Source organism: Pholcus phalangioides, unplaced genomic scaffold, assembly GCF_987345545.1.
Source record: "Pholcus phalangioides strain wild (caught in Gottingen) unplaced genomic scaffold, Ppha-v1.0 ptg000004l_1, whole genome shotgun sequence".
NCBI classification, from domain to species: Eukaryota; Metazoa; Arthropoda; class Arachnida; order Araneae; family Pholcidae; genus Pholcus; species Pholcus phalangioides.
Window position 1 is genome coordinate 18,898,306 of NW_028301597.1, and position 24,325 is coordinate 18,922,630.

The following is a 24,325-nucleotide window of genomic DNA, read 5'->3' on the forward strand; positions in this document are numbered from 1 at the left end:
ATTTAAAACAACAATAAATGAATTTTATGGATGCAAGAATTTATTTCGCAGACGTACAGTATCAGCATAAAAGTAAATAATTTAAAATTCTTTAATCACAAAAACTTTCTCAAGAAATAAAATTTTGTATTAAAAAAATCCACATAAACATCAAAGCTCATTTTACAACTTCTTTTACATCCTTGGCTTGAATGTAGGTTAAAAAAATTAGACATGTTTAAAAAATTCTTGTTCATATATTATTTTACAAAAGTATTTCTCTGAGAAATGTTCTCATTATACAAATCGTATATGGCTATTTCAAGAATAGTACCATGCATATCTTTCTAAATATAATTATCATTTGGACATCACAAACAGTTTCTTCTGCGTTTGATTTATTTTATCACATGGAGACGAGATCCAATGAACACGAAGGAGGAAAAACACTTGATATGGTTTTGTTGCCCATCTCCCTCGTTATTGATCGCCAAGGCTCTAAAAGACAATATAGGGAAACCTTCATAGCAATCGCATGACTTTACATCTGCAATAGACGTGAAATAGATTTACTTTCTATGAGAAAAAAATTTGCATAATGAAATTTTCAGCTTAATTTCTGCAATAAATAAGAATTATATGTATATTGGTTCAACATAACATTGACATAATGTGAAAGTTTGGCTTCAATTTTTTTTTTTCAAAATACTACTTTTTTACTGATACTTACACATCAGATTTTGAGATTGGATTGGTGTTAAAATAAAATTTTAAGAAATTATATCAAATTATGAGGATCAAGAATTTTATATTCACATGCAAAATTGAGCACATATAGTTTACACGTCATGGATTATTCAAACTTGGATGAAAACAGAGCTTAGTCACCCTTGTTGGCCCCAAGACTTAAAGTTGCAACCCTGATGCATAATGTAAGGAAACTATTTCCCTACACTGAAACATATATATATATATATATTTATAAAAGATTTTTTACCACTCCTGTTTTCCCCCCTCCTTTTTTTGACTGCTGTAATAATTCAGGTTATTTATAGTAAATAATTTAGAATATCATGGTAAATAAATTAGAATAGTATATTCTATTAAAAAAACAGTCTTAAAATATATTTTCATATTGAATTTCATAAATTCTGAGATTATTCCTCTGATTAATTCTGAGCATTTTCAATTAATTAATTATAGTATGTTGCTTTCATTAAAAGAAAATGCATCAGTTACACACACACCATGTGTTTGCTTTCTGAGGTTTTGGACAGTTAAGTAGAGTACAATTTTGGACAGTAAAATCCATGTGGCCTGTCCAAAACACCAATCCTGCACATGAAATTATGGTGTAAAATTCTTCTCCATAACTGAACTGATAATATAAAAATGACTATTTTTATGTGCAATAAAATCATAAATATGAACATGGGAGGAAAAACATACTTTTTTTATCACAAAGTGTTCTCTTGTTTAACACGTTTGCTCCTCATAGCTGCCACTTCAACTGGAGTTAGCGGATTATCATAATCGATACCAGCAGCAGCAAGATATGACCTATGATTTGCACTGCTTTTCACAGTCGGCATTTCCAAAGGTTTAGAAGCAGGAGCTCTATCTTTTGTGATTTTGGTAAGGCAATCAACCGTTGCTACAACAGCATCGCCAACTTGCAAGTTTTGATGAGCCTTTCTCATGGGTTCATTCATATTTGATTCTGAAAGTTTAAGACATTAGCATGACTAGAAATAATTTGCTAAAGTATCACAGGAAATATAGCACCAGGGCCGAACTGGGAGGGAAGGGGGGGGGGGGTTAGCAGGCAGGTCTGGTGCTCCAGACCAAAGGGGGTGAAAATTTCATTCTTTAAAACTCCTTCAACATTACAAGGGGGCGCCAAACTGAGTGATTGCCCCGGCTGACCAAGCATCTAGTTGCGGCCCTGAATGGAGGCACTAGAAAGTGTAACGAACAATCTTTAAATTTTCAATATTTCTGTATGAACGTTAGCAAAAATACAAAGTTACATAGGAATTATGTGACAAGGTAGCTACTTTAAAGCAAATACACTAGAACCCTGCCAAACTGAAAATTTGCTTAATCCGAATGGCCCTTTAAAAAAAATAAAAAGACTACATGCGCGAGAAAGTGTTCAAAACAGAAAAAAAATGTTTTACAGAATTTATGAGCGTATGTATCATAAATTCTGTACTGTTTTTTAACACTTTACATTTTGAATATGGACAATGAATACAAATACTGCATAATGATGAATTGCATATAGTTGCCTTGATATAATTTCTATTTTCATTTGAAGAAGAAACATATACCTAGCGGATGATGCAATTCATAGTCATCACATCTCAGAAACATGCAAAGGTTGCATTATCATGCTACTCCACAGTTTCAAAGCCGACCTCAGCTTCTGAATGAGTCATTGGTGGTGGAGAATCATAATCTAACCCAATGGTTCTCAAACCTTCGTCCCTGGCTCTCTTGCTATGACAACGCTTATCTGCAATACCCCAGAATAGTCTAGAATGGACCATTCCAAAGCTTTGAATAGGCAATCATCAATGTTCACACAGCTCACTGTGACGCCCTTGACAAAGGTTAGCAATGTCTTTAGAAGACACAACGACGCACATTTTGAAAACCGCTTATCTAACCTATCGCTAGACGATGAATCATTGCCATCTGAAACTTCAGAGACAATTTCTGCATCCGTGAAATGATAACATTTCTAATCATCTAATGATAACATTTCTAATCATCTAATGATAACATTTCTAATCATCTAATGATAACATTTCTAATCATCTAATGATAACATTTCTAATCATCTAATGATAACATTTCTAATCATCTAATGATAACATTTCTAATCATCTAATGATAACATTTCTAATCATCTAATGATAACATTTCTAATCATCTAATGATAACATTTCTAATCATCTAATGATAACATTTCTAATCATCTAATGATAACATTTCTAATCATCTAATGATAACATTTCTAATCATCTAATGATAACATTTCTAATCATCTAATGATAACATTTCTAATCATCTAATGATAACATTTCATTCACATCTTTTTCCTCAGCTTCCTCGCAACCAGGGATTCATTTTAAAAGCTAGAGGGTTGTCTGGTACTTTTGTTGTTTCTTGATTATCATTGAAAGCAAGTCTTAGCCATAATTTTTTCAAAGCCCAGGTTTTCTTTTGGAAGGTTTCCATCACATTTGCCCATGCTTCTACAGGCCAGTAAATGACATATTTCACCGAATGTTTTTTCTTCCATTTTTTTTTTTTTGGAAAAGGGGAAGCACCATTTTTTTGTGGTATCACCACCTGTTTGATGGATCGTAATGCTGCATTGGCTGAAGCTAAGTAGTAACATTGGAAAGCAAAAAAAATCACTAATTTCTCCACAATAGTTCCGGTCATTGTTAAAAGTAATTATTTGGTCTGTAACTCATCCTCAGAGATACACACTATTATTACGGTTTTAAAAAAGCCATGTTTAAAAGGCAAACCCTAGTAATCCCAACTTTTTTGCTAATCCAAACAGGTCCCGGTCCCAATTAGTTTGCATTAGCAGGGTTCTACTGTACTATAAAATATAACAGATATCTCTTCACTAGTTCTTACTTTAAAAAAATTATGGAATTTCTATGAACATAACACTAGTCTTTATTTTTATGAACTAGGCCCGAGTTATTAGACTGTTTTTGCACCAGTGGACTATAGAAAATAGTCGAACAATCATACAGGGAATCCCTTGGAAAGTCGTGAGGATCATGTTATGCAAACAAAAAAATTAAAACATTTCACAGGAACTGGATAAATAATTTGCACACCTGCTGAGCGCTGGCAGTTAAAGCAAATAAAAACCAATACAGAGATGGTTATTAAATCTAAAACTATGCAGCAGCTACATGAATAGGATGAAATGCTTCTCAGATTGGCAGTTGAAGTTGGCTATAAGTAGGCTATTATATTGAGAACATAACATGAAAACAACATTTTGTTTATACAGTTTCGTGGATTTAGATCCCATTTTGAAAAAAAAATAATTATACTCCAATGCAATCTAAAATAGCAAAATAACTTTTAGAGCAAATTGTATAGTTTTACATCTCAATGGGTTATCACCTGTTACAGCAATTTAATCATTAGTGCAGTGGTTCTCGACCTTTTTTTCCCATCTTGTGCCTCCAGTGTAATATGACAGAAAATTATTGGAAACATCCCTGGTTAAGAACCACTGATTTGAAACAAAGCCTAAACAGGATCATATAACAAGCAAGACCATAGCGAGAGGAGGAAACAAGAGTATCGAGTCCTTTCTTATATATTACAGTGGGTGGGGGCAACTTCATGAAAGCATTGCAGTTTGGGAAATCATAACTTGATGCTATCCGACCTTGCTACAAAAAAATTCCACAACAGATTTTGTCCCAGCCAGCTGTAACTGATGAAGAAAACATCAATTCGCTTAGCCATAGCAATGAAAAAAAAAGGTGAGGCAAAACAATCTGACAGCAGAAATGAAAGGAATGGTAAAAGAAAATGTTAATATTACCGGGAATACCAGTAAATAACCTGGGAAACATTACTTTGATGGCAGCATTACTTTTTTTGGGAATGTAACTAAAAATTTTGTAACTTGGCGATAAAAGGTAAATCTGTATATTGGGACAAAGCCCAAAAACGATCATATAACCAAGTCAAAATGCATGCTTGCCCCAGCCAATTCACACACGGACAAGCAGGTTATTTACCCAGGATCCCAAATCTGAATATGTATTCTCAGGGCAGACATTTCCTTGGGGGGGGGGGGGACCTTAAAAGGGGAAAAATTATGCAAAATAAATGTGCATTATTTGCAGGGCCCCCATTTGGTTCACAGCGTAATTATGGCTCGGTGTATTCCCCTGATATAACAAAGATCTTTGACCATTGTTACTGAAGTGCCTAATTTTCTTTGTCCAGAGCCCTGCATTTAACACAGAACTCTCAAAACATGGATCAAAAGCATTCATAACATTACAGTGAATTTGAATTTTAGAAGTAAAATTTACACAATGATATGCAGTTAGTAGAACTTATCGCGTATGTTAGTATAATTTAACGTTTGCTTAACCGTTTAAAGGCCAATGTTCCATAAATGGAACAGTTTTTATTTACAAAAATATCAGATAAAAATTGATTCAAACATTTCAGGTTTTTTATTGTATATAGACAAGAGTTCAAAGTATTTTTTGAAATAAATTCAGAAACTTCAGGTTGATATAAACATTTTTGACAGAATTTGAAATTTGACATTTTTTGGGAATTTTTTCCCCATTTCGATTAAAATTTACCAAAATTTTAATTTCGAAGTAAATTGAAAATTATTTTGTGTGTTTCTACCACTTAATATCTCAATCACAGTAAATAAATTAGTTTCTTTGTACTGTTAAGAATTAAAGAGCTACGAGTGTTAAAAAATGCATGTTTACATTTAAGGAATAGGATTCTAGGGATGCCTAATGTGCAATGCACTGCTTCGCTTTTCCCGTTCGAACCCCAGGGTGTTGTCATCATTCGACATGTGTAAAGGGGCTAATTCTGGGTAATATTACACAGAGGAATGTGCTTTCTGGGGTAGATTGTTTATATTGGGTGAGCACTTTTTTATTCTTGCATTTTTAGAAATGTATGTTTTTGCGAACTGCAGACTAGTCAAACTGAGTTCGACAATCGTAGATAGTTTTATGAGCAGCTGTGTGCAACCATATCAAAAAGATATCTTACATTAGAAGAAGTTGTAGGATATTTAGAAACTCTTTCAGATTCCGAATTAGAGGATGTAGATATATGCCAATTTACATGCTAATAAAAATGGGAAGATGATTTGTTGAAAATGATCTAGTATCAACGGTTCCAACTGATATATATGAAATGCTAGGTAATTTTGCAACAACGAGGATGAGGTGTTGGAAAACTCCTGAAATGTGTTCTTCAAAAGATGTAGGGCAGAAAAAAGGAGCAAAACGCAATTGCAACACTCAAGTTTCAAGAAAAAGCAAAACAGTTTTGCGCAATCCAAAAAAAAATTATTGCATGGGATAAAAAAGCTCTTTCTAAAATCCGATCAAAACCTCGGCTCTGGATACCATTGGAAAAGATTTGTCACATGACCATTATAGCACGTTGTATAACTCATTGAGAGTTGCGAGAAGTGGATCGTATTTCGCATTTGGAATTACAAAGAGAGGTGACAATCAACCTTCTATGAATGAAGGAGGGGGTTAATGTTAATTACTCATCCAGTTCCACGTTGTCAACAGAAAAAAAAAGATGTCAGGTCATCTTATGGCCATTATATTGTGTCTGCGTCGAAAGAGCAGTGTGCGGTTTGCCAAACAAAAACACTATGTATAAATGCTACTAATGTGAGAAACGGGTCCATCAAATATATAATAGTTTTCCTTCTTTTATCACGGACAATTGGAAAATTTTTTGAATTTTCTGCACTCATTTTTATATTAATAGAATCGGTATGTGTTGCGAATTTGAATTTGTAATAGGAAATAGAAAATTTCGTGTGATAATTACTCTAAAAATAAAAAAAAATCGTGATAATATAGGCGATACCAGTCTCCACTTTCACCTCTTCCCAAATGCCAATGCTCCATCAAGGGAAAATTTTATTTCAAAAGGGTTGCAAAACACTATAACCATCAATTTGTACAATTAAAAACATAACAGTTAGTATATCTTGTTCATCATGATTATATTTTACATTTAAATGGTTTCATTAAACTATTGGAAATTTCGGAATCAAATAAATTTTTAAAAAATTCAAAGAGTGTTATGAAAGAAATACGCACGTGTATTCACCACGACTCGACTGCTCAATCTTTACACGTGCACAATGGACGGAGTGAAAGTTGTTTACAAATGCCGGGCATTTTTGCTCCTCAATTATTTGTCCAATCTGAGAGTCAGCTTAAGTTTCATCCACTCACAATAATTGTTTTATTTCATTTGCAGGAAAGTGGTAATAGAAACCGATGCATGATTGGGTTATAGTCATGTGGTGTGCATTTCTTTCTTTTTTTTGTCACACACAGGGAAAAAAAACGACCCTTAAATAATTTTTTTTTAAATCCAGAAATGAAAGTAAATAACAAAATATTTACATTTTATGTGTGAAAACATTTATTTAGACTGAAAAGGTTTCTCAGTAACATTCATGACTTCTCATGTAATTTTCCTTCCTGTCAAATGTCCTGTATAATTGAGTCGTAATCTTAATTTTTTTGGTTTGGCGGGAAAAAATTCCTTGCAACTCTGTTTACATTTTAGCCCTGGTACAATTGATTGAAGATTGCTGATTTTTTTTCTTTTTTTTTAAAATTAACATGGCGAATGCAATGAAAAGCAAAATACTGTCATCTTTCGGTCTGTACGGTTATACTGTATCGAGGTATGTTTCAGTTCACATACATAGGGTCGCAGGGCCGTAGGGTGCCTTCTCGGTAGGTGGGGGGACCTGAAAGTAGGTGTTAGATTATTATGCAAAATAAATGTATATTTTTGTGGGGAGTCCCCATTCGGCTCGGGAGCCCCGAGGTAGTGCCGCGATCGTCCCAGTCTAGTAACGGGCCGTCGCAACAAGCTTTGGGGCCAAGAATATTTAGTTCTCCCCCCCCCCCCACCTCTGAATTTGTTTTTTCTTTATAACCTAATAAAAATCTCCAATGATGTGCCCCCCCCCCCGAATAATTTGAAAACTCTTGGGTCCCGTTGGGTCACTCATAATGACACTCATGGTCATGGCCCCCACATTGGACCTTTGAAGACTGGAAACACCCCGCTTCCCATCTCGGAGAGATATGGAAGTGTGTTGTGGAAATGTTTGTCCCAAAGGATGTGTGTGTATCCAGAAATTTTTATTAAAAACAATGAAAAGACAGTCGCCTCAGATGAAAGCAACAAAAAGTAAATTGATATAATCATCTTGGAATATCAGCAATCTGAAATAATATAACAGATGAATAACATATAAATAATTTACGCCAATAAGCAATCAAAATTACAAGTATGATTGCAAGGCGATGGCGTATAGACATCTATACCATAAGAATCTAGCAATTGTCAATTAATTGAGAATGGTTGTTGATAATCTTGGTACATAAAATCTTGAACCTCAGTAAATAAACTAATCTTAGTCATCCATGTTGTCATATTGTCCAGCTTTCACACATTAGTTTGATTATCATCATTGAGTCTTCAGTAGTCATAGGTCCTTATCTATGATTACGTCTAGTTGCCACTGCCATGATGTGTGTGTGACCGATTTTTTATTACAGATTGTTGTCATGCAGACCACAAGTTGTGGTACCTCACTTGACTTCTACACTCCCATGAGGGAACATAGATGGGGTGATGTCTCCTCTCAATTTGCTATTCCCCTAATCTTGTCATGCAGCTGATTCAAGTTCCCCTCTAGGAACTTGACAAGACCCGTCAGGCAGCGGAAGTTCATAGGACTACCAAAGATCCAAGCATCTCACTAAAATGGAACTGGGTCGTCTTTGAATAATGTGTTGCATAGTGCCAGAGACATCCAGAAGCTCCACAATTACAGACACATTGAGTTGAACTCTTAAATCATTTTAAGTAGACTGGAAATGGGCTGTGCTCTATGATCACTATATATTATATTATGTGACCTATTATATTTTCTCTGTTCCAAACATGATTGTGCCACTTGACCTGTTGTTGGATTTTGTAGGCGCCTTTTGCCATATTAGAATCCCAACTATATTGCTACTTCTTCAGCGGATCCTTCTGCTGTAATCGACAGACTTCCAACAGCTCGCTAATTAACGAGCAAGCTGACCACCTTCAGGAGACTACTAATCTTCAAACTCCAGATGAGTATCTATGGCCAAGGAGTTTTGCCCCACATAATACAGCAGAGCTCCTAGACCATTCTTTTCACAGGCCCTCAATAGGAAATTTAGTGTAAAAAAATTTTAAAAAATGGTAAGAATCGTCCTGGGTCTGTTCCCCTGAGCTGAAACCCATTGGCCTCCATCCATGTGTGTGTATGTGGGAAGGGGGGGGGGGTAACCATGAAAAAACCACTGTAAATACATGGTTTTTTTGTGTGACAAATTAGGACTAATTTATAATACTTACTTGAAAAGGCTTTAGTGGTGCTTATTTTTGCCTCTATCAGAGAATTGTGACTCATTTCTATCCATGGGAATGTTCATCGAGTGGAACATTTCCATGGAATAACACGTTTGTACCATTAGGTGACTCTGCCGAGCCTCCAGACGATAAGCACGATTGGCTGGCTCTCCCAGCTCAACACCAAGCACCAATACCGAAGTGTCAACAAAGTAGCATTCGGAGGGGGGCACTCAATTTATAATACTGGTCCATAAAGTAAGCTCAAACTATTTAGCCATTGATTGAATTGAACCAATCTCTCTCAAATAATGTCAAAATACTGTGAAATACCTATATAACAATACTTAACCAACCGGGTGAAGCAGAGCCACAACTAGATGCTTGGTTAGCCAGGGCAAGCGCACATTCTGGAGCTCCCTTGTAATGTTTAAAGAGAGGGTAAAGGGTGGAATTCACAAACCATTTTTTTTTCTGGTCTGGTGCCCAAAGAGTTGCTGCCCCCAGTTGCAGTCCTGGAGTGAAGTTGGTTTTCTCCCGTTCCCAACTTCTAGGTATGAATGCAAGTCGCCGATCTCTCTATTAAAAAGTCTTGTTACAAAGAGCAACAAGCCTATAGTGGTATAAATATTTAATCATTACACTTTACTCATGACTTGAAATATAGATGGCAGCACTGAAAAATCAGACACAACACTAAATATGCACTCAGAATGTTAAGTACACACTCACACTTGGCACAACTCACTTAAATAAGTAAAAGTAGTAAATTGCGCATGGTGGTAGACCAAAGTTGTGCTCGGATTGAAAGAAAGACCTTCAACATGATGCCTACACACAGCAGATCAAAAAATTCAATCCTCTGTCTATTTCACTTCTGATATGGAAGACAGATGGCAGCACTTCTCAAACATGAAACACACAGAACTCTACATCATGAATGAATTAACGCACTCACACTTTTTGGCAAGTTCGACTTTTTTAAAGAGCAAGAAATTTATCCACATTTGAAATTTTGAATTTTGCCCTTTGCAAATTATTTCTTCTATGACTAAACTTACTGATATTGATATTTTCATTAGATATTGTCTTTCATTCCAATTACAGAGACGCTATGAAATATTTTGAGTCTGTACTCGAACCTTTACAAGCATCTCAGCGATCCAATTTGATCGAGAAGGTTCTAGATTTCATTCAATCTCAAGTTTTAGAAAGCTCTCTAATAGAGAAAGGAATTCTTGAACAGGGTGTTGATGAACAGTCAAGTAGCAGTAGCAGCAGTGATGAAAACCTCCATTTCAATGTTGTGGATGCATTTTCTGTGCCAGCATACATTTACAAGTAAGTTGCAAAAAAAATTACTTTTTGGATTTATGAATTGGTTAGCTTGTGTGACTGATACTAATTTTTACTTCGTGAATTCGCTTTTGCACTATATAATCCACCTTGCGAGGGCATTCAAGGTAGAGCCAGGCCCCATCATTTGAGGGGGGGGATCAAAGCCAGGAGGAAGTAATTCCCCCGGCATTGAAAAATACTGAAGAAATGGACAAACAAGGTGAAATATATATAAAGACGAAAATAGACGAACAAAGAAAGTTAGTGGAACAGTGAGGATGTCTTTTCTGAAGGGGGTGCTCCACCACAAAAGCAAAAACTGGGCATTATTTTACCATTCGTTCCCCGACAGTTTTTGCAAAACAAGCTTTGGAAGTCCAAAAACATGAGGAAAAAGGAAATGGCGAAATTGACATTTCTACTACTTAGCTCCTAAACTTTACAATGCCTTACCTTTAGAAATCCAAAATTTACCTACCTACACAAAATTCAAAAACACCATTTTCAAATTAATCTTATCAATAGACTATATTGACGTATACTTTCATATCCAAATAGCGAAATTCTTATTTTATTACTGTTATGCCTGCATGTGCTAGTAATAGCTTAATTCTATCTAACTCAACATCAGATACAAAATTTATTTAAATGTGTTATACAAAAATTGTATTTGGATATAATGTATGCATTTGTAATTGTATATACTTATGAATGCATGTATATTTATAATTACTGTTTATACTGTTTGATGTATAGATGTATTCTATTTAACACATATAGCATCTACTCTTTCCCTTCTACTAAAAGTTTGATCATAAAAATTGTCTACGGTTGACTGTGCAGGCACCGGCCTTTTGTTGACTAACAATATATTGTACATTGTAGTTTATTACATATCCTGAACTGGAATAAATTTGAATTGCATTTGAAAAAATATACATAATTTTAAGACACTACCATATGATACGTCTACCATTAAAAGAGTAAAGAGAATACAACATTAAACATCCTACCTGAAATTAAACTTTTCTAGATGGAGGCATCACAAAAGTGTGACACAATAACGATTGACTAGCATGTCGAAAAACGTGGGTGAATTTTAAACCCCTCTAAGAAGGAGGTGGAAAACCATTGCCACTCAAGATATTGGCCACTAATATTTTTCCACCGATATCTTGAGTTGATCGATGAATTGGTTAAATTCAGGTTTTTAACCAATCAGTGTTGATCTCTTATCCAGAAACTGTGACTAGACTTTAAACTCTGCCAGTGGGTACCAAACTGTAACAGTGTAAAATGCATAAAATCCGTAAATTTGTATAGCATAAGTCGAAAATTCAGATACTGTTCTCATGTATTTATTCAAAGACTAATGTTTTTTCCCCATATTTACAATAGATAATTAGCTTTGTCATTTCTCAAAAGTAGAAACAATTTTGCATTCTTTTTCTTTGTTCTGTTAGCGATGAGACGAAAAAGTTCCTACTGAAGAGTGCTGTATCAAATAGCTTGCCTTCCTTGTTTGGGGACCCTGATTCGAAGCGCAAAATATTCTTGAACAGATATAAACTGATTTTACAGAGAACAGCACGCCATAGACTGTTTCTTCCATCTGTTTCTCACATTGGTGCCAACCCCAGAACTGAAAGCAAGTTTTCACTAACATCCATTGAAAATCTACTGGGAATCAAATCAGCTCAACCGAATATTGTTTTGCTTGGAATGTTGACTCAGCTCAAAGAGGTGCGATCATTTGTTTGTTTTGTTTTTTTTTCAGGTTTAAATAATCTACTCTTAATGTACCAGAAATTTGGGCACAGTATGCTCTAATTCTTATTTTTGAGGTTTTGTGATTCTACTTTTTTATAATTTATGTTCATACAATAATCTTAAAAATATCTAGCTAAACTTTAATAATCGCTTGAATACTAATTCAGCCTCGTTTACATGTGCAATATTTCGGTTGCATTATAGTGCTGGCATTTGCTTCACAATTTTTTTCCCCCATCGTAGGGAAAGAAATGGATAGTAGAAATTGCCCTTTTTTTGTTGGGGGGGGGGGTGTAACTTCCTTTCCTATAATCCTTTGCGTGACCTCTGATGACATTTGTAAAGTGGGATTATAAAGTGTCTGCCCATGTAAACAGGTTTTGGTGGAAATCCTTGAGGGTTTTTTTAAACAAGCTTTTTCTATTTCCCATGTAAACAGGGCTTTGAGGCATATGGGGGTGGGGGAGGCATGTGAGCTGTGCATAAATACAAAAGATAGTCAATTTTGGAGCCTTAAAAATTCATGGACCCCGGGTGCATGCCCCATTTGCCTATGCACGAAACATGCCCTGGTAACTGGTAATCCAGTGTTTTTCTTTCGGCCGTAGAGGAGGAAAATATTTCACTTCATGGCTATGTGTAGAATTTTATATTATTTAAACTGAGCTTTTGTTATTTACTTCCAGTAATCCAGCGATTTTGGTAATCTGGCATACTCTGGTCTGATATGTGCCAGATTAGCAAGAGTTTCTACTATACTGTATGATGTTGCAGCAGAGTTGACACAAAATTGATTAATATTTTCTGTATAGTTGAATATTTTTTTGAAGTAAAAGTTAATTCATTCATTAGCACTATTAATCATTCTACAATGAAAGTGTTTTCTTTACAGGGACAGATGTTTCTGGAAGACCCTACCGGTGTTGTAAAGTTAGATCTAAGTCAAGCTGTATCTTTTTTTTTTGTTCTTTCTCTAGTTATTCTTTCATTTACTTAATAATTCATTCATCTAATCTTTTTTAGGCTCTTTATTCTAGATTTGAGGAATTTTTTTTTATTTTCATGATCAAATTTTTTCAAACATGATAGAGTGTAAATACCAATGGCTAAAGTGTAGGTCCACCATCCCTTAAATATCTCTATGCTAACTCGCTACTGTGCTAGAGCTAAACCATATTCAAATAATACTACTACTACTTAACCGTATGTGCACCTCATATACATTCCTCTTCGAAATTTCTAATAAATCGACACATGCCAGAATGGGTGTTCTGTGAGTGAATGTGTGACCTTAATGTGTCTATGTTGTAGAGTTGTGCTTTCATGCTGCCATCTGTCTTCCATTTTCTGAAGTAAAGATACAAATGCTTGGATTTTCATATTATGTTAGCGTCGTGTTGTAGGTCTGCCTGCTCTCTGCGGAAAGACTTTTTTAAATGGGAGACTGGCTCGCGCGCACATTCACACCTCAAAGCTGGAAAAAAGCAAAAAAGCAACTTCAGCCGACTGCCACTGTGTCATCAACAGTCGAACTTGGATCCTCAGGACGAGAGTCCAGCATGATGCCCACATGACTGGACAGCGCCATATTCAGACTGGTCACTGTAAAATTATTATTATAATTTTAAAATTTAATGGTGATGCAAAAAGATAGCTCTGCAAGACAAATGTCCGGTCACATATTTTGAAGTAATGGTTTTTTAAATTGCTTTACGAGCCAAATTGGTCCACAGACATAAGTTTGCTATGCTGTATACAAATATTGATATTGATCTATCTTAATTCCGTGTAAGACTTACAAGCAAGGTCTGTTCCCAGAGAGTAGCATTGTTCTTGCTGAAGGATGTTATGAAGATGGGATCTTTCATGTGTTGACGTTTGGATTTGCTCCTCCAGAATCTGCACTTGAAACTTTGTAGGTTATTGGTGTTTTTGGTTTCCCCTAGTATGTCTGAAACATTACATGTATTTTTTTTATTCTTTAAAAATTGTTTACCAAGATATTCTCTTAATGTATTGTATTTTTGTACACAGGTCCCATTTTCCTTACCTGGGTGCGTCTTCCCTGACAGCTTCACAGTCTCATAGGTTATCTGAAAAGTTGAAGATTGTTGAAAAGAAGCATTCTGATGCCATGTTCATATTTTTATCAGATGTTTGGTTAGATGAGCTAAAAGTAAATTGTTTTTATTTTTCTTATATTTCTCAATCAAATTCTGTTCTTCTGGTCTTGTTCCTTTTATATGTAAATTTCTTTCAGAACCATTTTATTTGATATTACTCAAATAGTTTAAAGAAAAATTGGGGATGTAAAGTTTTTTCTCACAAAGTTTGTTGTAGTTTTCTTCAAAATTTTGACTCAGTTCATTCCCTTAGCACAGTGTTTCTCAACTTTTCATACTCATGGCTAAACCGTTCATATCAGTTTTGTTAACATTTTTTATCAGTGATTGCTCTCACCCGAAACATTAAGCTACTATGTTGTTGTATTTGAAATAGCTGATAAATACACTTTGTAATACTTATTTGTACACATTTAACTATGTTCAAGAACATTTTATTTTGATATTATTAGAATTTTTTTTTTCAAATTTTGTGCCCCCCCCCCCTCATTTTTTGTATGTACCACACTGGTTGAAAATCGCTGTCATAACATAATTAGTAACTGTAATTATAAGCAAACCGGCAAATGTACGTCTGTGTAGGTATGTCTATGAGTTATTTTGTAAACTTATTCTATTTAGCGCTGCCACAATTTGAATTTGTAAAAAGAATACTCAATTTTGTTGTCAACATAATCAGCGTAAGCATTGCTGTCTATGCTAATAGCTCATTTTTTTAGCTTCTAGCAAGAACAGGCTAATGCCATTGTGTAAACTACCTGCTTTCAGAACAAAGACATTTTTGATGTGACATGCTCAAAGAATGAGTAGAAAAAACATCAAATGGGTTCACAAACAGCATAAATGCAGCCTGCCTGACTAGTAATTTTTATTATCATAAATTTACATCAAACATTAAAATTAGTGTGTTGATATAAAATCTTAGAATGGTACGGGAAGTATTGATTCTAATCATAAATGAATGATCCAGTGATGGGAAATGAAAAATGGTCAGAGAAAATGTAAAATATTTGGCAAAAGTCAGGGATTATGCAAATATTTGATAAAATATTGTCTGAGGCTTTCATGGCCGGCCAAATGACTTGCAAACGGTTTCTGGGTTATTGGTTAGGCCATGGTCTAGGAGATTTTCTTCCTGACGTTTCACCCACATCTGTGGCAGAACAAGTCAATGACAGTAGATGTACGTAGCCTTTCTTGCTTGCCGCGGAGACTTGCATCCAAATAACCTCAGATGATGCCTACCATAGATGTGGGTGAAATGTCAGGAAGAAAGAAAATCTCCTAGACCATGGCCTAATAACCCGGAAACGGTTTGCAAGTTATTTGATAAAAGTTAGGGTAAAGTCCTGTGAAGGAATAAAAACCGAAAATTGGGGGGAAAAAATTCAAAATCTAGAATATTAAGATTTTGAATTAGATTTCTTTCTTTCAGAGTTTTGGGCAGGGCAAGTGAGGTATGTTTTTGAGTTTTGGTCAGGGAAATGATCAATCAGATTTTGCTGGGAACCCTATACTAATTGTTTACCTGCTACTTGTCTGTTTGAACAAAGTAGTGATTGTAGTTGTAAGTGAACAACTATCTGAACTACCTTTTTTTGATAATACTATTCCATTGATTTGACTTAGTAACTTTTTTTTTTGTTCTTCAGATAACACAGAAGTTGGAGGTGTTATTTGCTGGCTACTCTCAACATCCACCTACATGCTTTGTGTTCATTGGGAATTTTCTGTCTGCACCAAATGTGAATGGCAGAAACAAAGTTCTGAAAGGTATGTCTCATATAATAAGTGTATTTCTGTATTTTATTTCTTGAAAATCTCTGTGATAGAGCATTCGTATCTGATGATCGAGCGTCTTCCCACTGTGCTACTCCAAATCCATATTCCTAGACATAAATTGTGAATTTATTATTATATTTTATTAATTAATAATAAGTATAATAATTGTATCATTGTTTCTGAACCCTCAAGAGATTTTCTCTTGTGTTTATTTAATAGATAATAGAAGAAGATTTTTATTGCACAAAAAAGTTTTTTTTGTCAAATTGTTGTTATTCTGGGAAAAAATATATGCATTTAAGTTTTATTAATTGTGTGTTGATATACTCATTGCTTCATTTTTAGTTATTTTATTTTGTGAGTAATTGGTTTATACTTCATCACTTCAGATCTTAATTTGCCAGATTTGGTACTCTTTATCTGCAATCCTTGAATTGTTCAAAATATTAAGCAGGAAATTCATATTTAATTGTTGCATTTTAAGTGTTTTTACTGAACATCACTAATGTTATTTTCAGATTGCTTTGAGAAATTGGCTAGCATGATTAGCAGCTTTCCTGGGTTGATTTCAAAATCCCATTTTGTATTCATTCCTGGTGGTGATGATCCTGCTCCTGGATCTCCATCTATTCTGCCAAGGTGAAGACTTACTTACTGTTATTGATGAGTAGGAAGTACCCCCATATACTCGTGTATAAACCGAGTTTTTTTTGTGGAAAAATTCGTTCCTCAAGTAGGGGGGGGGGGGTCGGCTTATACTCGGGTCAGTTTTTGATGAGAAAATTTTGACTCCACAATCAGTAGTCATTTTTGTAGCAGTGTTCGAGAAACCGGCATTATTGGTATGGGATATGTTCAAAACCCCGATAATATTAAAGACGAGACAAAGAAATCGAAAACATCATTGGCTTTGATACCAGGTGGGCTAATGTCGATTGTAAAGCCTTATGTGAGCATGAATGTCTTTCAAAGACTATTTGAGGAATTTGTGGATCGAATGGATGAGTTCCGATGATAAAGAAAGTACAAAAAGTGGTGCCTTGAAGAAACCTGACATTGGTCTAGTGTGCCAATGGGTACATGAGGCGTGGAATTCTATTTCCACCGAAATTATCATCCGATCCTTCAAAAAGTGTTGCATTAGCAATGCGATGGGCAGAACTGAAGATGATATCCTCTTTGAAAGTGACAATGGCGATGACAGCCCAGATGAAGATAAAAACGAAGATGCCGACCCCCTATGATGATCTGATGGATTAACATGAACTTGGAGACTCAGAAGAAACGGATTAAAAACTTGAATCGTTTTCTATTGTAAATTTCCGTAAACTATTAGTTTTGCATGAAAATATAAGAATTTTTTTTTCTCTGAAATGCATGGATTTTTGGGGTCGGCTTATACACGGGTTTTAAATTTATTGAGATTTTGGTGGTCCTGAAGTGGGGGGGGGTCGGCTTATACACGAGTATATACGGTATTATTTTTCTCTTGTGCTTTCATTTATTTAGACTTCCAAACTGTATGGGATGCTCTAATTATACGTATTAATTAGCATTCTCTGGCCAAACCACTGACTGCCACCTGGCAGTCGAGTGGTTAGGGAACTAGCCTCTTACTGTGCAGATCTGAGTTTTAATCCTGGCTTGTGTGTGGATGTCTACTAACACTAATAAATTCTCTGAATGGATCGTGCTGATCCCTTGGGAATATGGGAGGATCACATTGTTATTATTATTATATAAAAAAAAATTGTGTTATAAATCCAAGTGACCATAAAGTCAATAATTCTCATGTTTTCTCAAGTTTTATGAACAGTTGTGTGTTAGTTGATAGCAATACTGGTTGTAAATTTCATAAAATATTATAACGTAGAAGAATTTCTTTTTTATTAAAACAATGAATTTTTTTAACGAACATGACTTAAAATACAATACAGGGGATCCCACAGGCCTGTCATTTCAAATTTATCCAAAAGAGGAGGCAAAGAACATGTACTCAATATATGTATATTTATATATCGCCTTGTTTGTTGATTTCTATTGTATTTTTTAAAGCCAGGGGAATCGCCCCCACCCTTACAACCCCAAATGACGGGCCTAAGATCTTCCTTATAACATTCCCACTTGGAATGCTTTTTCAAACTCATTTTCATTCTCCCAATTTCAACAAATACTCATTGAGATTATTTTTTGAAAAGTGTTATATGCAGGATTGACTATACATATAAATACATTTTTGCAGAGATAAAAAATGAATAAACATAAATATATTTTTAAATTGCTTATTATTTTGTTATGTTTATCATTTCATTTGTATTTGGTTATTGTATGACCAGTTACTCACTCATTCTATCATTTCAGGCCTTCATTACCAGATGTAGTCACCTCAGATTTTCGGAAAAAAATTCCGAATGCAGTTTTCACCACTAATCCATGTCGAATACAATATTGCGCTCAAGAAATTATTGTTTTCCGTGAGGATATGATGTTAAAAATGTGTCGTAATTCAATACATGTACCTTGGCAAGAACAGGAAAAAGTAGACATTCCGAGCTTAGTATGTGATTATTCTTGCTTTTTTTTGCCAGTACTTTAAAATATTTTTATAAAGATTTTCAAGGGATTAGTGTAAAAGCACCACACACATCTTGAAGCCAGACTATTAGGCTAACCTTTTCATGAGCTGTAGTAAATTTGTAATGTGAATGAAAAATAATAAGATTAATCCTGGGGTCTCCTGGAGACTTTTTGACCTTTCCCATGTGGAAGTCATGGGTCTGAGAAAATTATTGTTACAAAGAATTCATCGTCATAGATGGAATCAGGTTTAATGTACATTATCTCTACCAAACACCAAAGAGTAATATTTTTGCACACAAGATTATAATTATAGAAGGTATTATATGGAAGTTTCACTGCAGCTTGTGATATACACTACAATATCTTAATTATCCAACATAATTGGGATGGACCTATGCCAGTTTATAATTCTTAACTAGGTGCGGTAGCCCAGGTTGATAAGATACTCGCCTAAAGTACCAAGGGATGTTTAGAGGTGTCATGAGTTCAATACCAGGTTCGTCCTTGTCAGAATACTTTACTGACACAGTGGTACAACAAAAACGGCTGCATGGCTGCAGAAAAAATTGCTACCGAAGGGAGTCCCCCATCGAAGGATTAGCACACCAACTTCTTGATGAGTATAAAAAACAAGCCTTTCGTTCAGAATCGGCAATAAATTGTAGGTCCCGGTCTAATTAGCCCTCGTGTGCAGAAAATTAATCCTTAACCAGGGGTATAAGAAGCTAATCTTGTGAGCTTGAAAATATTCCATGAATTGAGTTCGTGATTTGTGTGTGTTTTTTATTCAAAGAAATGTGAGAATGTAGGTTTACTCTAATTGTGTTGATGATGTAAATGTGTGAAATGTGGATCACAAAGTTTGCTAGGTGTACAATTCAATGAAAAGATGTCTTTGTTACTTATTTATACTAACAAATATCCACCTAGATTATTATTTATTTCATTTATGAAAATTAATAACGAAAGAAGTTCATATTGCTAAGTAATGCATTTATTTGTTTCTATCATTTAGTTTGTGAAAACTATTATTGCGAATAGTCACCTTCTACCATTACCAATTGGTGCTGCGCCTGTATATTGGGAATTTGATCACTCACTTTGGCTTTATCCTCTTCCTGACCTCATTGTTATTGCTGACAAAAGTGACCCTTACACTGTTCATAGCACTGGTGCCATTTTCACTAATCCAGTAAGTTTTTTTTTCTTTTATTTAAAATGTTCAATTGGTTCACTTTTACTCATTCATTCAACACTCCCAATAATAGTACTGATAGTAGAGTCTCGCAAAAAATACCGGGCTCAATTTATGATTGAGCATTTACACAGAGCACCCAAATTTATATGATTTACATGTATTCGCTGGCTAACTAAACAACTTCGACCATGGCTATGCTTTTATTTTAATGTGTAGAATGTTCATGCCATCAAATATGAATGAACAATGCATCTACTGGTTTATTTATTCATGCTATTAACTTCATTTGTATAACATTAACAACATAATTATGTGTCCGTAAAAGGTTTGATAGATAATCTAATTCATTATATGGATTAATTTTGGTACTAATTCATTCAGGGTTGAAACTTGATGTTTGGTCAGCCAGGGTGAGCATGCAACTTTGTGCTCCAGTGTAATGTTGAAGTAGTGGTTAAAAGATATATTGGGTGACCCCCTGAGGTTCGGTGCGCAGGGCACTAGATCTTTCTGTCTCCCCCCCCCCCCTATTTTCAGCCCTGAGTTGGTTATCAGGGTGACTGTCAATTGGTGTTGAGAGAGACTCAGCCAAGATTCATGTGAGAGTGTTTTCAAAATAAAAAAAACAATGTTGTCACTAAAATCACAAGCGCAAATAGGAATGCCAAGTTACCATCAAAAGTCTTCTAAAATTTTTACCAGTTTTGAAAAGCTAATGATCGTCCTTGTAGCAGACTGATACTTCAATTTCTGTAAGCGACTCAAATCATTTCGGAAACATATGCTCATTGACTCAATAAGCATACTTTCTATTTCTAGATTTATTACTATCCACACAGCATAATAACAACAGAGGCTGAGCATTGAGTAGAATTTTTTACTTTTTTCTTCATGTTACCAACACCGTTTCAGTAATCATCTGCTGGGCCAGTTTATTGGAATTTAAAACAATTTAAATGGAAGGCCAACTAAACAGAGTAACAATTCGGTACTCTTACTAATTTAATATATAGGCAGTGCTAGGGTCTTGAGATGGTTCACTTGGCTCAGGGATTGTTGTGTTAGTGATGGTTGTTTATTTCGAACACATCTCAGCTCCTCATAGAAAACTAAAAATTCCTTTTTTGGGTATAAATATTAAATAATGGTTGTATTCACAGTTTAGCTGGTTCAACACCCAAACTTTTGTCTATAGGTGGTCTACTCTTGCCTCAAATAAACTAACCAAAATACATTGTGGCCACTGAATCAAGTGAGTTCAATAATTTAATTAATAGCACTGCTCAACAAAAAAAAAGAATTCTTCATGTTCCCAAAGAAATTTAAATGGTTTTAGGGCATATTGGGGCTGCTAATTTCAAAACTGGTGTTGATTTTGCCTAATTGGCTCTAGTTTTTGAGATAATTTCAATATAATCAGGTAACTAATTTTTGCATGAAATTTTTATTTTAAATTTTTTATTTACTTCTCCCTATTTTATTTAATATATTATCACATTTATATCATGATCAGACATCAGTGGCCTTTATTAAGTTTATTATTGATTTTCATTTCGCACACTTTAAATGTAACTTGTGTGCTGCACGTATGCTGCATGTATTATCATTGAAATTTGATTTTCACGTTTCCTCAAAAATTAGAGCCAATCACAAAACCAATGCCAGATTCGTAATCAGCACCCCAAAATCATTGAGATATCTTTGCCAATGATTTACTATATTTATTTATAATGCACCCTTTGAATGGAATTTGTATGCTGCTTATGGTATTACTATTGAAATTTACACTTTATCTCAAAAACTAGAGCCAACCTCATAAAATCAATGTCAGATTCCGAATCAGCATGCCAAATTTACCCTAAAACCGCTGAAAAAAACCTTTGGAAACAGAATCAGTGTTGAGCAGCAATCAATTTACACATGAAAATAACGACTTTCTGTAATTTTTAATGACTCTCAGAGGTTTGTTGACATTTTTGGTTGAATCATTGACAAATATCTCATTACTTTTGTGCATTTCATGTTTCATATTATTTTTTCCCAGGGCTCACTAGGTCAAACAAACTTCTCTTTCAAAGTATATATACCTGCAAGTCGACATCTTGAAGATTGTGAAATAACTGATGAGCAAATCAGTTGATAAGTTTTATAGCTAGATAACCATATTTATTGCGATTCTTTTACATTCATCATATTCAGTGTCGATTGATCAAGTTTTTAGAGTGAATCTTAGTTGAAAAGTGAATTCAATAATTGTATGAATAAAGATATAAAGGAGTACATGTGTGGATCACAGAGAATCGATTTTGCCCAAAAATGACATTGGATAGTATATTTCATTTTGTTCGCTCTTAAAAACATAAGTGTATGAAGCAAAATTCCTATTAAAAACATTGTGTATGTTTGTGTATGAATTAATTTCTTCAAAAGAAAAAGTGAAATTTGTAATTAAATAAAAATTATTTTTATGGTTGTTAAATCTTCTGATCATTGCATGTATTCTTGCGCTTGGTGTAATTGTCATTCATTCACTGGTTAGTTTTTAAATTCACGATAGAACTTTCTGTACACCCATCTCTAAATAAACACATAAACAGTTAACTTGCTTACTAGAAAAAATGGCGTTAATTTTTTTTTAGTTTTGTGCAGTACAGGATATGTATCTGTATTGCTGTCACTTGCAACACAAACTTTGAAGTTGGTTTTCTGTGGTTCCTAACTTTAAGACACGAATGGGAGCCAATCTTCCCTTTAAAAAGTCTCGCCACAGAGAGCAACAGGCCTGCAGATGGTACAAATATTGTCATTACACTTCACTTGTGAAATATAGATGACAGCACTGCAAAATCAGACAACAACACTATATGCACTTAGGCAGTTAGGTACACACTTCGGGCACAACTCACTGCCCATGGCGATAGACCTGAATCATGCTCAGTTTGAAAGAAAGATACAGCCTTTAAGAATGACTGATAGTATCTTCACAATATATACTGTAATAAATTTGAATACAAATTTATTTTAGTGAACATACCAGTGAATAAGGGATTGTGGAGGTTTTTTTTCAGTTTCACTTGGAAACTCCATTTGTGGTAGCAAAAGCAAACATCCAACTCGAAGTATCTGAATTACAGTAAAACCTCTGTTTTGTTGTCACCGGCGGGAGAAAAAAATTGTTCGTAAAAGAAGGAGTGACCGTTAATCAAGGGTTTGAAATGCATAGTTTTATTATACAAGGGGAAATTATTTGGCTGTAAAAGAGAAATGACCACATCCGAGGGTTGTCCAGTAAGATTGGTTTTACTGTATTTTGTACGACTGGAAGGATCCTAATATGCAGAAAACTGACAAATTTAAAATCATTCAATTCAATTGACTCTTACAATCCATAATTTTCTGGCATGCCGGAAAATACGATCAATGATATTGAACCTTAAAATTCATGCGTATTCGATTACCCGAAAATTTCGATTCAACGACATGAGGCTCTTTTTAGTTGTACACTCTTACCACATGATCTTAGTTATAACGCGCATACATATGTGTGGTTTAGTAGTGTGGATTATTTACCGCGCTGCGCGTCTTATGATGTACACATCATTATCTAATCAGGTAATTATCTAGTATCTGCTAGATTTATTCGCAGAGAATGACTAACTATAGGTGGTTAACTTATTCCCTCACTCAGGTGTCGATATTTTCAATATTTTCTTCTCCTGCATTAGCATCGTAGTAAGCTGCCATTCGACGAACTGAGCTAAATTCTCACCTATATTTGAAATATACCATATTTTTATATCGATCGATTTCCATTACACTTCAGAATATTATATTTTTAATAATCTTTATTAATGAAATTACGACTATCTCTATTCATAATTGAATGCTAACATAGACTGAAGATTTTCGATGGCGTTGAGATCATGGGAATTTCTCAGCCATGATTCTACGGCCCGATTTCCGCATGGGCAACACGGGCCCAGTGACCCATGTTTTAGGGGTTTATAATATATACAATATTTTGCTCAACTTTTTATAAATTTTATTTGGTAAAATTTTGGAAAATCAAACAATTTTTCCAAAACCACATCACATTATTTCCAAAGTGTCCATTATTAGCAAGCCCTATTAAATGTCAATTTTAATACTGCATCAATCAGTAGACCTAATAGATTTTGAACAGCATGTACAATGCGTCTATTGCAATATTAACTCTGCAACAAAAATATGTTTCAGTGTGTCACAGTCTTTTGTATGATTCTTCAATTTCACATCTTTTTTGACCGTACAATGAATTAGACCGTACAATTATGAAACAATGACAAGAAAGTTTACATGTTTGATCACCATGAAA

General features: G+C 34.6%; 2 protein-coding genes across 2 annotated transcripts; one reads left to right on the forward strand and one right to left on the reverse strand.

Moving 5' to 3' along the window:
* Positions 1–19: 19 nt before the first annotated feature.
* Positions 20–6,946, reverse strand: LOC149086709 (E1A-binding protein p400-like). The gene is made up of 3 exons (XM_089231067.1): positions 6,867–6,946; positions 1,429–1,699; positions 20–526 (listed from the first exon to the last, which is right to left on the reverse strand). Exon 2 carries the CDS (start codon positions 1,689–1,691, stop codon positions 1,437–1,439), a length of 255 nt encoding a protein of 84 aa, XP_089087193.1. The 5' UTR covers positions 1,692–1,699; positions 6,867–6,946; the 3' UTR covers positions 20–526; positions 1,429–1,436.
* A 332-nt stretch (positions 6,947–7,278) lies between these two features.
* PolE2 (DNA polymerase epsilon subunit 2) lies at positions 7,279–22,582 on the forward strand. The gene is made up of 11 exons (XM_089231068.1): positions 7,279–7,465; positions 10,288–10,521; positions 11,982–12,261; positions 13,181–13,237; positions 14,082–14,203; positions 14,323–14,464; positions 16,064–16,184; positions 16,712–16,832; positions 18,555–18,750; positions 19,789–19,965; positions 22,016–22,582. The coding sequence occupies exons 1-11, from the start codon at positions 7,401–7,403 to the stop codon at positions 22,109–22,111; spliced, it is 1,611 nt and encodes a 536-aa protein (XP_089087194.1). The 5' UTR covers positions 7,279–7,400; the 3' UTR covers positions 22,112–22,582.
* The last annotated feature ends 1,743 nt before the right edge of the window (positions 22,583–24,325 follow it).